The sequence below is a fragment of the Castor canadensis genome, chromosome 6, assembly GCF_047511655.1.
Source record: "Castor canadensis chromosome 6, mCasCan1.hap1v2, whole genome shotgun sequence".
NCBI classification, from domain to species: Eukaryota; Metazoa; Chordata; class Mammalia; order Rodentia; family Castoridae; genus Castor; species Castor canadensis.
In genome coordinates, this window is record NC_133391.1 from 147,590,573 (window position 1) to 147,602,869 (window position 12,297).

The following is a 12,297-nucleotide window of genomic DNA, read 5'->3' on the forward strand; positions in this document are numbered from 1 at the left end:
GTGAATCCACAGTGGAGATGCATCCATTGCCAAAGACACCTCAGGCTGAAGAAAACAGGAAAATACCCTGATTTCTTCCTTTCTATCCCAGGCTTCTCATCAATGCCTTCCATTAGCTAAACCTACCCAGAAGCTAGAGAGCAAGGGAAACTGGGAAATGTAGTCCCATAAGATAACGAGCACAGGAAGAAATAGATCTAAGTAAACAAGGCAGGCAACTGGCATAACAAAGAGTAGTGTATATGCTTTACTCCTTCAATAATTCCTTTAGCAATTATTTCTAGAGGATCTGTGAGGTGCCAGATAATCATGCCAGATGTTGAGGATACTATAGTGAGCAAAATAGACCTGATTTCTGCACTTAAGAAGATCAAGACTAACAAAGGATATGGAACAAGCACAGAATTATCTAATTACAAAATTCATTAAGTGCAATAAGGGAAAATATGAATACGGTATGGGACTGCTAATGAAGGAAGGATGGTCGGCTAACCATTCTAAATCTAGTTATTTGGCTCCTGTCTGTGTGTGTAGAAAATTTGTAGTCAGGAAAATAAAATAGCTAGAGCTATAAAAATAAGTTTATTTTTATAAATATGACTTATTTATATTTTGATTTAATTCATGTGTAATAAGACTATTATTTCAAAGCTGTGTGTGTGATCATGTGCAACTGTATGTATGTGTGTGTGAGAGAGAGAGAAACTGTAAAGGAAGAGTCCTTTATTAAAACTTTCAGTCTAAAGAGTCAGAGGCTCACAGCAGCTAATCTCTGTCATGCTTTGCAGTAACAACACCCCCTTCCCTCTCATCATAACTTGTGATCTTAGAAGCATGAAAGAATTTCAGCCCCTCCCCCAGCCTGACCATCTCTGCTGGTTGCTCGGCCAGGCTTCATGTCAAATCCAGTTTGGAGTACAAACCAGAGGACCACGCAGAAAGGCTCCTGACCCCATGGCCATGGGTGGCAATGGTGGGCAGGCTGGCGCCCATACCTATCAATCCTTAGCTGAAGATTGTCCCTTTGGCTCTGTGGAGCCACCCAAAAGGCCCACAGGGAGACTCGTCATGCATAGCATAGCCATGTTCGGCCGAGAGTTTTGCTATGCAGTGGAGGCATCTTATGTGACCCCGGTCCTGCTCAGTGTGGGCCTACCCAAGAGCCTGTACAGCATGGTTTGGCTCCTCAGCCCTGTGCTGGGGTTCCTGCTGCAACCCGTGGTAGGATCAGCCAGTGACTACTGCCAGTCCAGGTGGGGCCGCCGGAGACCCTACATCCTCACTCTGAGCATCATGATGCTCGTGGGGATGGCCCTGTACCTCAATGGAGATGCTGTTGTATCAGGTAAGCAGACTGCACAAGTCCTGTGTGCAACTCTGTAGGAGGAGAATGGGAAGTTCTTTGATATTTAATAGAAACTGGTTAACTGCTGTATTCTCCGAGGTTGCAATGATTTTCCAACATTTGTGTTTGAGGAACCTTTATGTCTAGAAATATCAATATGCATTGTATTTTATTGTGGTGAGGGTTTTAAAGTAGGATTGGGTTTTTATCTATTTTATCAAATTCAATATGTTTACATATTTATAGTCAAGAGTTTTTTGGAGCCCATCATGCCCATAGAGTACTTGTCAAATTGACCAGCTCCCAAATGGATCCATAAACACTTGAAATAAGCCACCTGTTGTATCCAGATAAGAGTAAATTCTGCTCATGGCTTTATGTAGAGCTTTTAATGGGAACAGGACATCAGCCTGTCAACTCAAGGGGACATTTTTGCATTGCAAATTCTGGAAAACAACAAACTTGATAGCCATTAATCAGCTATCAATTAATCAGTACTTAGTACATTGCAAAAAGGATCATTAAACATAAAAAGGGCACTTATTTTTAGACATTAACTCTCAGACCAGCAAAATAGATGATTATGAAGCAGAATAATCAGGTACCATGTGTATATATTTAAGAGATGGCAGAAATGCTTAACTGTGGGATATGTCTGGAAGAATTAACCAAAAACTAATAAGAGTAGTTAGTTACGTCTAAGGACTAGAAGTACGAAAGGGAAGGGTAGGCTTATTTTTCACTTATTTTATACTGAAATTTTTAAATATGTATGTATGTTACATGATATTCTTAGGTTAAAAAGACAGACTATAAGCAAGGAAAACAGCAATGTATAATCCATAGCAGAATGGGCAAACAAATGGCAGCATATACACAGAGTGAATATTAGTTGACTGTTGAAAGTTTGTGAGGTAGTTTATCCTTACCTGAAATGAAAACCCATGAGGAAAGTTGGTCGAGGACTGGTGTATATGTGCTACACCATTTCCTATGCCAGTACCACTCGAAAGTGTAGCCATCTGACCTGCTGCATCAGCATCACTGGGGGCTACTGAATCAGAATCTTGGGACATGGAACCAGGTTAAGCATGCTAGAGTTTGAAAGGCACTGTGTTTGGACACTGCTGCACAGCTGGATATGTACATTTAGAAGTGCCTAAGGGGTGTCATTCATCACTGGGGCTGGGATTTGAAGCATTTTCTTCAGCTTGTTCTATAATTGTCAGAATTGTTTACAATAAAGTTTTCATTTAAAAAGATGTAATTCACATCCCGGAAAAATTCATCTAAGAGCATATAATCCAGTGCTTTTTAGTATAGTCACAATGTTGGGCAACTATCACCACTCTGAAATTCCAGAATATTTTTGTCTGTCCCAGAAGAAATCCATTTCCCACTTCCCATTTCCTCCTATGCACCAGCCCTGGGCAACCACTAATTTACTTTCCTTCTATGTTGTCTTTCTTGGACATTTACTTGCACAATTTTTAAAACCTATAAAAAATGAAGCATTTTAATATAAAAAACAAAGCCAAATGAAAGCAAGGGGGATGACTTGATGAGAGAAAGTCCAGGCAAAATGAAAAATGTGGATCACTCTAACTATGACTCAGAAAATCAATGTTTCTCTTTTAGCTTTGATTGCTAACCCAAGGATGAAGCTGGTTTGGGCCATAAGCATCACCATGATAGGTGTGGTTCTCTTTGATTTTGCTGCTGACTTTGTTGATGGGCCCATCAAGGCTTACTTATTTGATGTCTGCTCCCATCAGGACAAGGAGAAGGGTCTCCACTACCATGCCCTCTTCACAGGTAGGGACTATTTCAGAAAGCCTCTCCTACAGCTCTCCAGACAGGGGGGCGTTTCCATGGAAGCCTCCAGCATCTCTGCACAGGAAGCGTTTTAATGAATGGATCAGTTGATGGGATGATCCCATCACGCGGGTTCTGTGTCTCATTTCTCTAAACAAAGTCAGCATGTGACTGGGGCTTCAGAGTATTTGGAAAGGAAGTTTATGTAAGAGCTTTCTTTAGAACTCTTTGCAGAGACATTAAAATTGAAATGAAAAGAAGTCTTATGCACTTTTCTTTTGTCTTAAAGCAGTGGATCTCAGACTTCAGTAATGTACCATCAGCCTTTGCAGAAAATGCAGGTTTCTGCGCCCTTCCTTCAGTTATGCTGATTCAGCCGGTCTGGGGTAGGGCCTGGAAACTTGCATTTCACTTAGCTTACTAAATATTATTAGACCCCAGCTGATCTTGTGGCACGTGTTCTAAGGACCATATTTCAAACCAAAAATAGAAGCAAACCAAGCATATAAAAACCTCACGTAGTTCAGATTTCTTAATTATATAAGAAATCAACCTGCTAGAATGAAAAAGCCCAATGTTGGGAAGACAGCAGGGGCTCTACATTTAATGGGGCTATTGTCAGCCTTCAGTTACTTTTGGGTCATTTAGAGCAATGATACTTAGCCTACCAGTTAGTACTGTGCTGACTTGGAGGTGAAATATTAGGTGACAGCAGGCTTCTGGCTCAGGAGCATTTTTTGTACTTGTTTAGGATGAAAGATTCTAGCATCCCACTTCATCTGATTGTCTTCATAACCTAGCCAATGTAGTCATTTTATGTTCCAATGCATTCTGTCTCCTTTATAGGAGTGAGGCCATTCTCCAGGTTCAAGAGTAGTGCCTGCATGTGGAAGCCATTGGGTCTATCTTTGTCATTTGGGAAAACATTTGAATGGTGAAAACATGAATGCCACTATCCCAGGATAGCAAGCAGTTCTTCTCCCTTTTGGGGAAGGCAGAGGAGCAGAAGTCCTGTCCTGTTTGTCATGGACCCAGATCTCTATCTGTCCTAGAACAGAGTCTGAGATCATTTCCCTGCCTCATCTGTGCTCCTGATGCTCTAGCCACCTCATTCCCTTACCTGGGCTTCCATTCCTTCCAAATTTTCCGCATTTTTTACCTGTGTCTCCTCACTTATGTCTTCCACCTTTGTGTGCTCCAGTTCCTGGAGATGCCCTGCCCATGTCTGTCTCAGGGCATCATGAGTTCTCCCCATGCCAGTGACACTTTTCCATACAGTCCCATGGTTCATGCCACCCTTCCACTCAGGTTCCTCATCAAATATCTCATCGGTGAGGTCTTTCTAGGCTACCGTGCCTTTTATCTTGTTTGATTTTTCTTCCTAGTACTTACCACTATCAGGCCAGACTTTTGAACTTGATATACTGAGAGTAGTTTATTGTTCAAAAAAATATTGGGCAGTGTGGCCACCACATCTCAACTTACAGCAGTATTAAGGCTGACCAAAAATTTCTATTTTCTTGCTTCTGAATATTAGAATGTAGAGCTTTACATGTTGAACACTTTTCCAAGGCCTACACATGGCAGTATTTCCATAAGTTTTAAGACAACATATCCATTTTGATATTTTCCATTGACATCAGCATATGTTGTGGTGTGAGAAAACACAGGTGATTTTGATATTACTTTGGTTTGCACTCTCACTACATGTTGTCTAAGTTTTTGTACTTAACTATTTTTTTGGTCTGTAATTTCTTCCTGCACTAATTGAACCAACTGACAGCTTCTTCTGGATTCATAATTCTTAAAAGCTACTTATAACCAGATACTCTCTGGTTTATTGACCTCTCTCTTTGCCTCATAGAGAAAACAAATTCCTAGATAGGATTCAAAGCGCCTTCAAGTTGTTTTCATCCTACTCTCCAAGCCCGTTACTCACTCCACATTCTCTGTGTTCTAAATGCTTTCCCAACATGCTACCAGGGAAGAGGCCAGGTTTATTTTATTCACTGTATCCTTTACTCTTCTACCATCACTAGCCACATAGTAGGTGTTCAAACTAAATATTTGTGGAACACAAGAAGCAGCCTGCTCTTTCTTCTCCAGGTTCTTGGTCTTTGCTCACTCAGAAAGTCCTTTTCTCCTTTTCTTCTTGTGGAAATCAAAGCTTCTCTGAAACTTTTACCCATTTCCTACAGAGAAGGTCCTTCAGTGTCTTCTCTATTGCTAAAAGTAATTGCAACAAAATCATGGGAGACTTATCTAATATGGCCTTAGATTGGATCCACAAAATAATCAAAGCACAAATTTATCAAATGGATGGGCATAAAGGTCTCTGTGAAGCAGATGAATCTAGCAGAAAGGAACAGGCTGTGGTTCACCACACACATATCTTGAACTTGCACCCCATGGGGGATTGTATGGTCAGTCTTGGCTGTCATGCTAGAGAGCTGCTGACTGGCTCGCTTAAACTGCAGACCTTCATTTTTCACAATTCTGGAGGATGGAAATCCAAGATCAAAGTGTTGGCAGGGTTGGTCTTTGGTGAAGTCTCTCTTCCTGGCTTGCAGATGGCCACCTTCTTCACTGTCTTTGTTATGGATTCAGGTCAGTTCAGGGGCCACAGTGTTCTTGGTCTCATTGGGGAAAGAATTCAAGGAAGACACAGAGGAGATTTAAGCAGGAGTAGGTTTATTAGTGCAAAGCAAAGCAAAAGTGCACCTTCAGATGGGAGGGTGGGCAGGTTCAAGGAAGAGAACTGTGCTGAGGGTCCTAAGACCTCAAACTTTTATTGGGGGTCTATGGACATAGGGTTGTCATCATTCCTAGAAACCTGGTTTATGTGTCATTAATTCTTTCCACAGGACAGGAAGGGGAATTTTTGACCTTGAGTGGTTAGATCAGGGCTTTTCATTTTCCATGGACTCTGGGAGCTTCAGACTGGTAAAACCCTGCTATGTATCTCGAGTCACTCAACATCAGCAGGCCAGGCTGTAATTTTTTTTTATCAGCCAAGACATTATTCTCAGCCATCAAGTTTCCTAACTCCCTGCATTATGTGGCCTTTCCTCTGTGCATGTGTATATACCCCTGCCCCCTCCCCCATGTGTCTTCTTATAAGAACATCAATCCTATTAGATCAGGGGGATTTGAATATCAACACATGAATTTGGGGGAGGGGCACAATTTGATCCCATACAGGCCCCTTTAAATTTTGCTCTCATTGGCCTTGAATCCAGCTTCTGAGGCTGGGGATAGTTGGAACATGAAGAAATCATACTCATTTTTCTCCTCTTCCTTACTCTTCAATTTCTCTCCTTTTCCCTCTTGGCATACTAGAGAAATTCTTGAATTTTTAAATAAATAGATAATCACAAAAGGTCATTCTATGTTCATAGAACAGCCAAAGATCTTAAAAACTGGGTCCCATTCTAGCATTATACTAGAATGCATAATGCATAATGCTCTTTCTAAGAAGCCCTGAAATCCCCTCAACCCTGGTCCTAGGCAGGAGAGGCAATTGGTGGCAAGGGGAAATTTGGCCAGTGAGGAGAAACCACTTCAGCACCTCCCAGTTTAAATAAATGGTCTAGTACCAAAGGACTGTTTTCATGTAATCTCTTTCTTGGCTTTTGTCACTTTCTTTCTTTCTTATTTATTTACTTTTATTGCCATGTATTAAAGTGCAAAAAGCAGGGGGTTTCATCATGTCATTTCCATACATGCATGTAATGTACTTTGGTAATATTCACCCCCTACATTATTCTTTCTTATCTCCCCTTTCCCTCTCTCCCTTCCCTTCCACCTCCATAGTAGTCCCCTTGGTGTTTTGGTTTATTTCCCCCTAGCTTCCACAAATTAGGGAAACATGAAATTCTTATCTTTGTGGAACTGGTTGATTTCACTTAACATGATGATCTCCAGTTCCATTCATTTTCCAGCAAATGACACAATCTCGTGCTTCTCAATGATGGAGTAAAACTCTCCTGTGTATATAAACTCTTTATGTACACATTTTCCATTCATCCATTCTTTATCCATTCATCCATTAATAGGCACCTAGGCTGGTCCCATAATTTGGCTATTGCGAATGGTGTTATGATGAACAAGGATATACAGTTATCTCTACAGTAAGCTGACTTGAGTCCTCTGAATATTTACCCAGAGGTTTGGCCTTTGTCGTTTTCTACCTTCTATGTTAATGTTTCTAATACCCTTGTTGTTCAAAACTTTCGAGAAGGAGCCATCCAGAGGAAATATACAGGCAACTGAGTGAGAGCATAAGTCACGTATGAATGAGAGACAATCAACATCATGTGACATTAGTGATCTAGTTGGGGGATTTCCTAAGACCTTACTCATGCTCCTGACCCTTCTCCATCATCCCCTGGCATATGCTCAAGGAATGGATGTCTTAGAAAGGGTTGTAAGTAAGAAAAGCCTGTATCACAAGTGGCTTAAACACATAGGCTTATCTTTCCTCAAAAATTAAGTCTGAGACTAGGTGTCTGCTGGTTTTTAGACTGCAGAGTCAACAATTTAATGTTTCCTGGGTTGTTTCATCAATATATTGCTTCAGGGTACATGATGTTTGCCATGCATGCATCATATCATGCTTGTTTCAAGACAGGAGAGAGGGAGAGGGAGGAAGGGGAAAGAACCTCTATCATTTCTTTAAGTGATAAGCCGCCCCCTCGCCATTTCTACTTGTTTCTCATTAGGCAGAATTAGGTCATGTGAATATCCAATGCTTTACAGAGGTTGGGGATGGAATCTTTTCCTAGAGATAGTGGTGGGGATGGGGAGATATGCTTCCCTGAACCAAATTGAGCTTCCATTAGTGAGGAGGAAGGGGGTAATTATTAGTGAATAGTCAAAAGCCTACAGCTATCATATAAAGCACAAAAATAATTGGTATTGGCCTAATAAGAGCAATTAAATATCAAGACTATTATAAGAAAATGATAGCCAGAACTTTCAAATCCTGTATATTAGTAAATAATTAAAGTAGATTTTAAAGATATACTGCTGTTCACAGTTTTACCTAATGTGTATGTCAATTTACATTCTTCCCTGTAATCTATCATATATTTAGCTATCTCTCCTACAAGATCTGTAAACTCCCTCATGAGGGTTCACCTTAAAATTTTCCTTGACTCTAATTCATTGTCTTGCTGTTAATAGACAGAAATATTAGCTGTGTAAAAGGAGACTCTTGTTTTCATAACGTTGCTTGTATTTCATGCAATTTTACATCAAATTAAATGAATTGCTAGTAAACTGCATCAATCAGATGAATCTGCTCACTTAATTGCTCTGCTTTGTCTCATGAACAGTACTGAACTCTGGACCTCAGCCAACTCTGTCCAGTGAGTGCCTCTGATCATATGGGGACCACTGAGGATGTATGGATAGTTTCAACCAAGTTCATTCCCTTCCAGAAAAACAAATTCTAACATCTTCTTGCAGGACAGTACACTAGAGTCCCACCTTGCTTAAGGCTTAGATTCTAAAGTCCCTGACTAAGTGACAATAACAGAGAGTTTACATTATTCATGGACATCTACCAGATCATTCATAAACCTGCATATATATATCTGCAAAATCATCTCCCCTTTAATGTTTACTCATTGGCATGGGCCAAATTAGTAGAATAGTGGGTGGGATTACCCATGCTATTTAAAAATGTTAGCCTTGTTTTTCTTGTGTTCGCTCTCTCTCTCTCTCTCCCTTGTTTTTTCAAAATGTCAATAGTTGAGAATTCTGGAGAGTTAAACAAAGATATACAATACATGACCCCACTGGAGTATCCTTACCCTGAATGGAAGACCACATTAAATACAGAGTGGAAAAATAATAAGCAGTGTGCTGTCACTGCTCTGGCTTTGCGTACATACAAACTTTTGAATTTATAAGAACTTGGCAAACAGATGACTGCAGCATTCCATTCCAAGTAAGCATTTTTCTGACTATGACATATTCGGTGTCAGGACCCATTTTGATTTTCATCAACGGCAAGATAGCATTCAACCAAGGAATCCAATCAGCCCAGTAAATTGAAATTTTTTTTATTTGTTTCAGAGCTGTAGTTCTGGCCCAACAGTTCTAAATGCTTTGCAAATAAGTGTCAAAGAGTTCATTGCCAAAGTATTTCCTAACATTTCTTGATATTTTTGTGTTATTATTTTCTTTTTTAAAAAAAGGACTCTGTTGGCTCTTGGGGAGATATTTATTCCTACAGCTTCTGTGTCTTCTGTTTAAAGGTGACTCTGATGTCTTTCCATCCCTGACTTCTACAGTAGCCAGAGTCTCACTGGTCTTCACAGCTGGGAGCATTGGAGGCTTTGGAACCAACCCATTAGTCAACAAAGCCATGTTCATTGGTGGGAAATTCTTCTTTTGTGCTGAAAGCTTCTAACGAAGCATATTTCTGCTAAATTGAACCCCAGACCTTGCTGTTCTTAGTGGTAGTTGGGCCAGAGGCATGGATGAGGCATGATGAGAAATCCTGCCCCCTTTCCTTAACTGTAGAGAAACAGATGAACTTTGTTTCTTCACAGGCTTGGGAGCCTTTTCACAATGCTGGTTATCAATAACCTGGCAAAAGGCCACAAACCAAAAGACAAGGAACCATCCAAAGTATCAAATACCACATTTGTCTTTCACTTGATTTCCTCTATCCCCATCAGGCTTGCAAAAGTTGTATTTATAATGAATGAATTAGTGAGAAACTTACCCCTGTGTATCTTTGGAATAAGAGTGAGAAACTTGTTAGACTCACTCTCTTTTAACTCTTCTGTTTTTTTTAGTACTTCAAAGTATGCACAAAAATACTAACAAGTTAAAAAAATTCTTTGATTGGCAAATAATTAAAGACTAAGAGTCTTAAATATAAAGTGAAGACACAAACCCTTTTGACCAAAGATGGAAAGGAGCCATCTTTGATGTCTGAGGCCATTGTAACTTTTTCTCATTCATGAATAATTGTTGTACAAGTGGTTTTCTTTCATCCGTTGAGTTCCCTTTGATGTTTCTTCCTGTGGAAAACTTTCACATTTCCTCATTCAGGCAGCTCAGAAAAGATGCAGCCAAGGCAGAAACCAAGGACACAGAGATATCAGCTTGAGGGTAATGAGGGTGACTTAGTGCAACACAGTTAATGTCTCCAAACTAATATCTCCTTTCCATTAAAATGTGGGCAGCAAAACTCCCAAAGAATGTCAAAGGCAGGTGAGAGGAGAAAGTCTGGGAGAACATTTTCCCCCTTTTCTTTCTTTAGTTTAGTTTTTAAATTGACATGTAATATTTGTATTTGCTTATAGGATTTGGTATGATTTTGTATTCAATTTATGTATACAATGCGTAATGATCAAATCAGGATACACTTCCACATTTCTAGTATTGGGAACCTTCAAACTCTTGTCCTGTAGTTATTTTGAAATACATAATAAATCATTATAGAGTATACTTGCCCTACTATGCTATAGAAGATTAGAACTAATTCTTTTATCTAATTGTTTTTGGTTCTCACTATCTAACCTTCTTCATTCCCTCTTATGCTCCATGCTGCTAAGCCTGATCATGAAGGCTTTTTCCCTGGATACAAACAGTTTGTTTTGCCACCTTGCTTTGTTATAATCTCTCGTCACAGAGCCCCTCTTCAAAAATGCACTTGTCATTACTTGACATCATATTTTTTAATTTATTTTATTCACATGTGGGTCATTTCTCTCCCCTTGATGTCATATTATTTATTTATTTGTTTATTATTTATTATTATTTGTTTATTGTTTATCTGCTTCTCCAACCAACATGAACTCCCCAGTGGCAGGAAAGTTGTTTGTTGCTCTGTCACCAGTGCTTTGAAAAGTGCCTGGAATCTGGAGGGTGCCAGGTAAATATTGGTTGGATGAATATTCTATATTTACATCCTCACTTTACCAGTGACTAACCCACGATCACACAGCTGATTAGTGATAGATGAGAGGCAAAATCAATCAATCAACCAGTCAAGCAAATATGTAGATTCTTAGTTCAGATTCCACTAAAAGTGGGATACCAGAAAAGGTGTGCATGCAGACACTTTATTTTAGAAGTGATTCCATAGAGGAAGAACAAAGAAATGATGGTGTAGAATGTGCCAATCAGGCATTATGAAATTGGTTTCTACTCCACATAGCTGCCTGCCGTCTTGCCATGACCCTTGAAAAGCCTTATGAAGTACATCTCAGAACTCTCCATCTGGGGAACAAGGAGGAAAGATTCATCTGTATCTCTGCTGGCCAAGGGTAGTCCCGTGGGATGGGAGTGCTGAAAACCATCCCCTTAGGCAAGGTGAGGTCCAGATGCACCTGTGCAAAGCTGGCCAGATTTGACTTAGTACTAGTCATCACAGCAGCTGTTAGAGCAAGAAATAGGGGATTGAGGTTTTTCAATCCCACTCAGCTCATGATTTCTAGTCCTGAGCTTCTTTACTCCATGGAGCATGTTTGTGCTCCATGCTTCTTGGTCACCACTAGGAGGCGTGAAAGCATTTTGCAATGGACTTCATTAACCTTTTGGGTACAATGAACTATTACAACTCAGAGCTAAAAATTTTAGTTCTGTGAACTTACAGAATTAACTCCAGATAGCCACAAAAGACCCCAGAACCATGACCAGTTAATGACTTGACATTACACCCATTTCTGATCCTTAAGAAGAAAAGAAACAGATTCAGATTTTATGTGTCATGTCAGAAAATGGGAAGTTGCAAGAGCCTTATCTGAACTAGGTTAGCAATAGTCGTTAGTATGCTAGATTTCAGAGGCTTGTTTTTGAAAAATGATGAGATAATTATGGTGAACACTTTTGCAAGAACCATTACTGCATTAGGCACATTAGCACAAATTGGAAACTTTCAAAGGGAACAAAATTGCAATCTCAGGGCGATATGGTATCTCTGCCAAACTCACTTTCCATGCCCCCCTCACTTATTTAAGTAAGAATGATACGATTTTGGCATTGATTTACAGCAGAGTTTCTAATGTATAGCATAGGTAATGATCCATAAATGACAGTGTGGGGAGATTTTTTTTATGTCGAAAATGAATATGAATCTCAAACTTCAAACTTAATTGCTTCTAGGCTGAAGCCCT

General features: G+C 39.8%; 1 protein-coding gene across 1 annotated transcript in view; it reads left to right on the plus strand.

Moving 5' to 3' along the window:
- Slc45a2 (solute carrier family 45 member 2) overlaps nucleotides 1–12,297 on the plus strand; it is a 35,206-nt gene continuing 22,909 nt past the window's right edge. Inside the window, exons 1-2 of the mRNA XM_020162254.2 lie at nucleotides 1–1,345; nucleotides 2,984–3,160. Of these exons, the coding sequence (XP_020017843.2) occupies nucleotides 778–1,345; nucleotides 2,984–3,160 (745 nt within the window). The 5' untranslated portion in view covers nucleotides 1–777. The remainder of the gene's footprint in view (nucleotides 1,346–2,983; nucleotides 3,161–12,297) is intronic.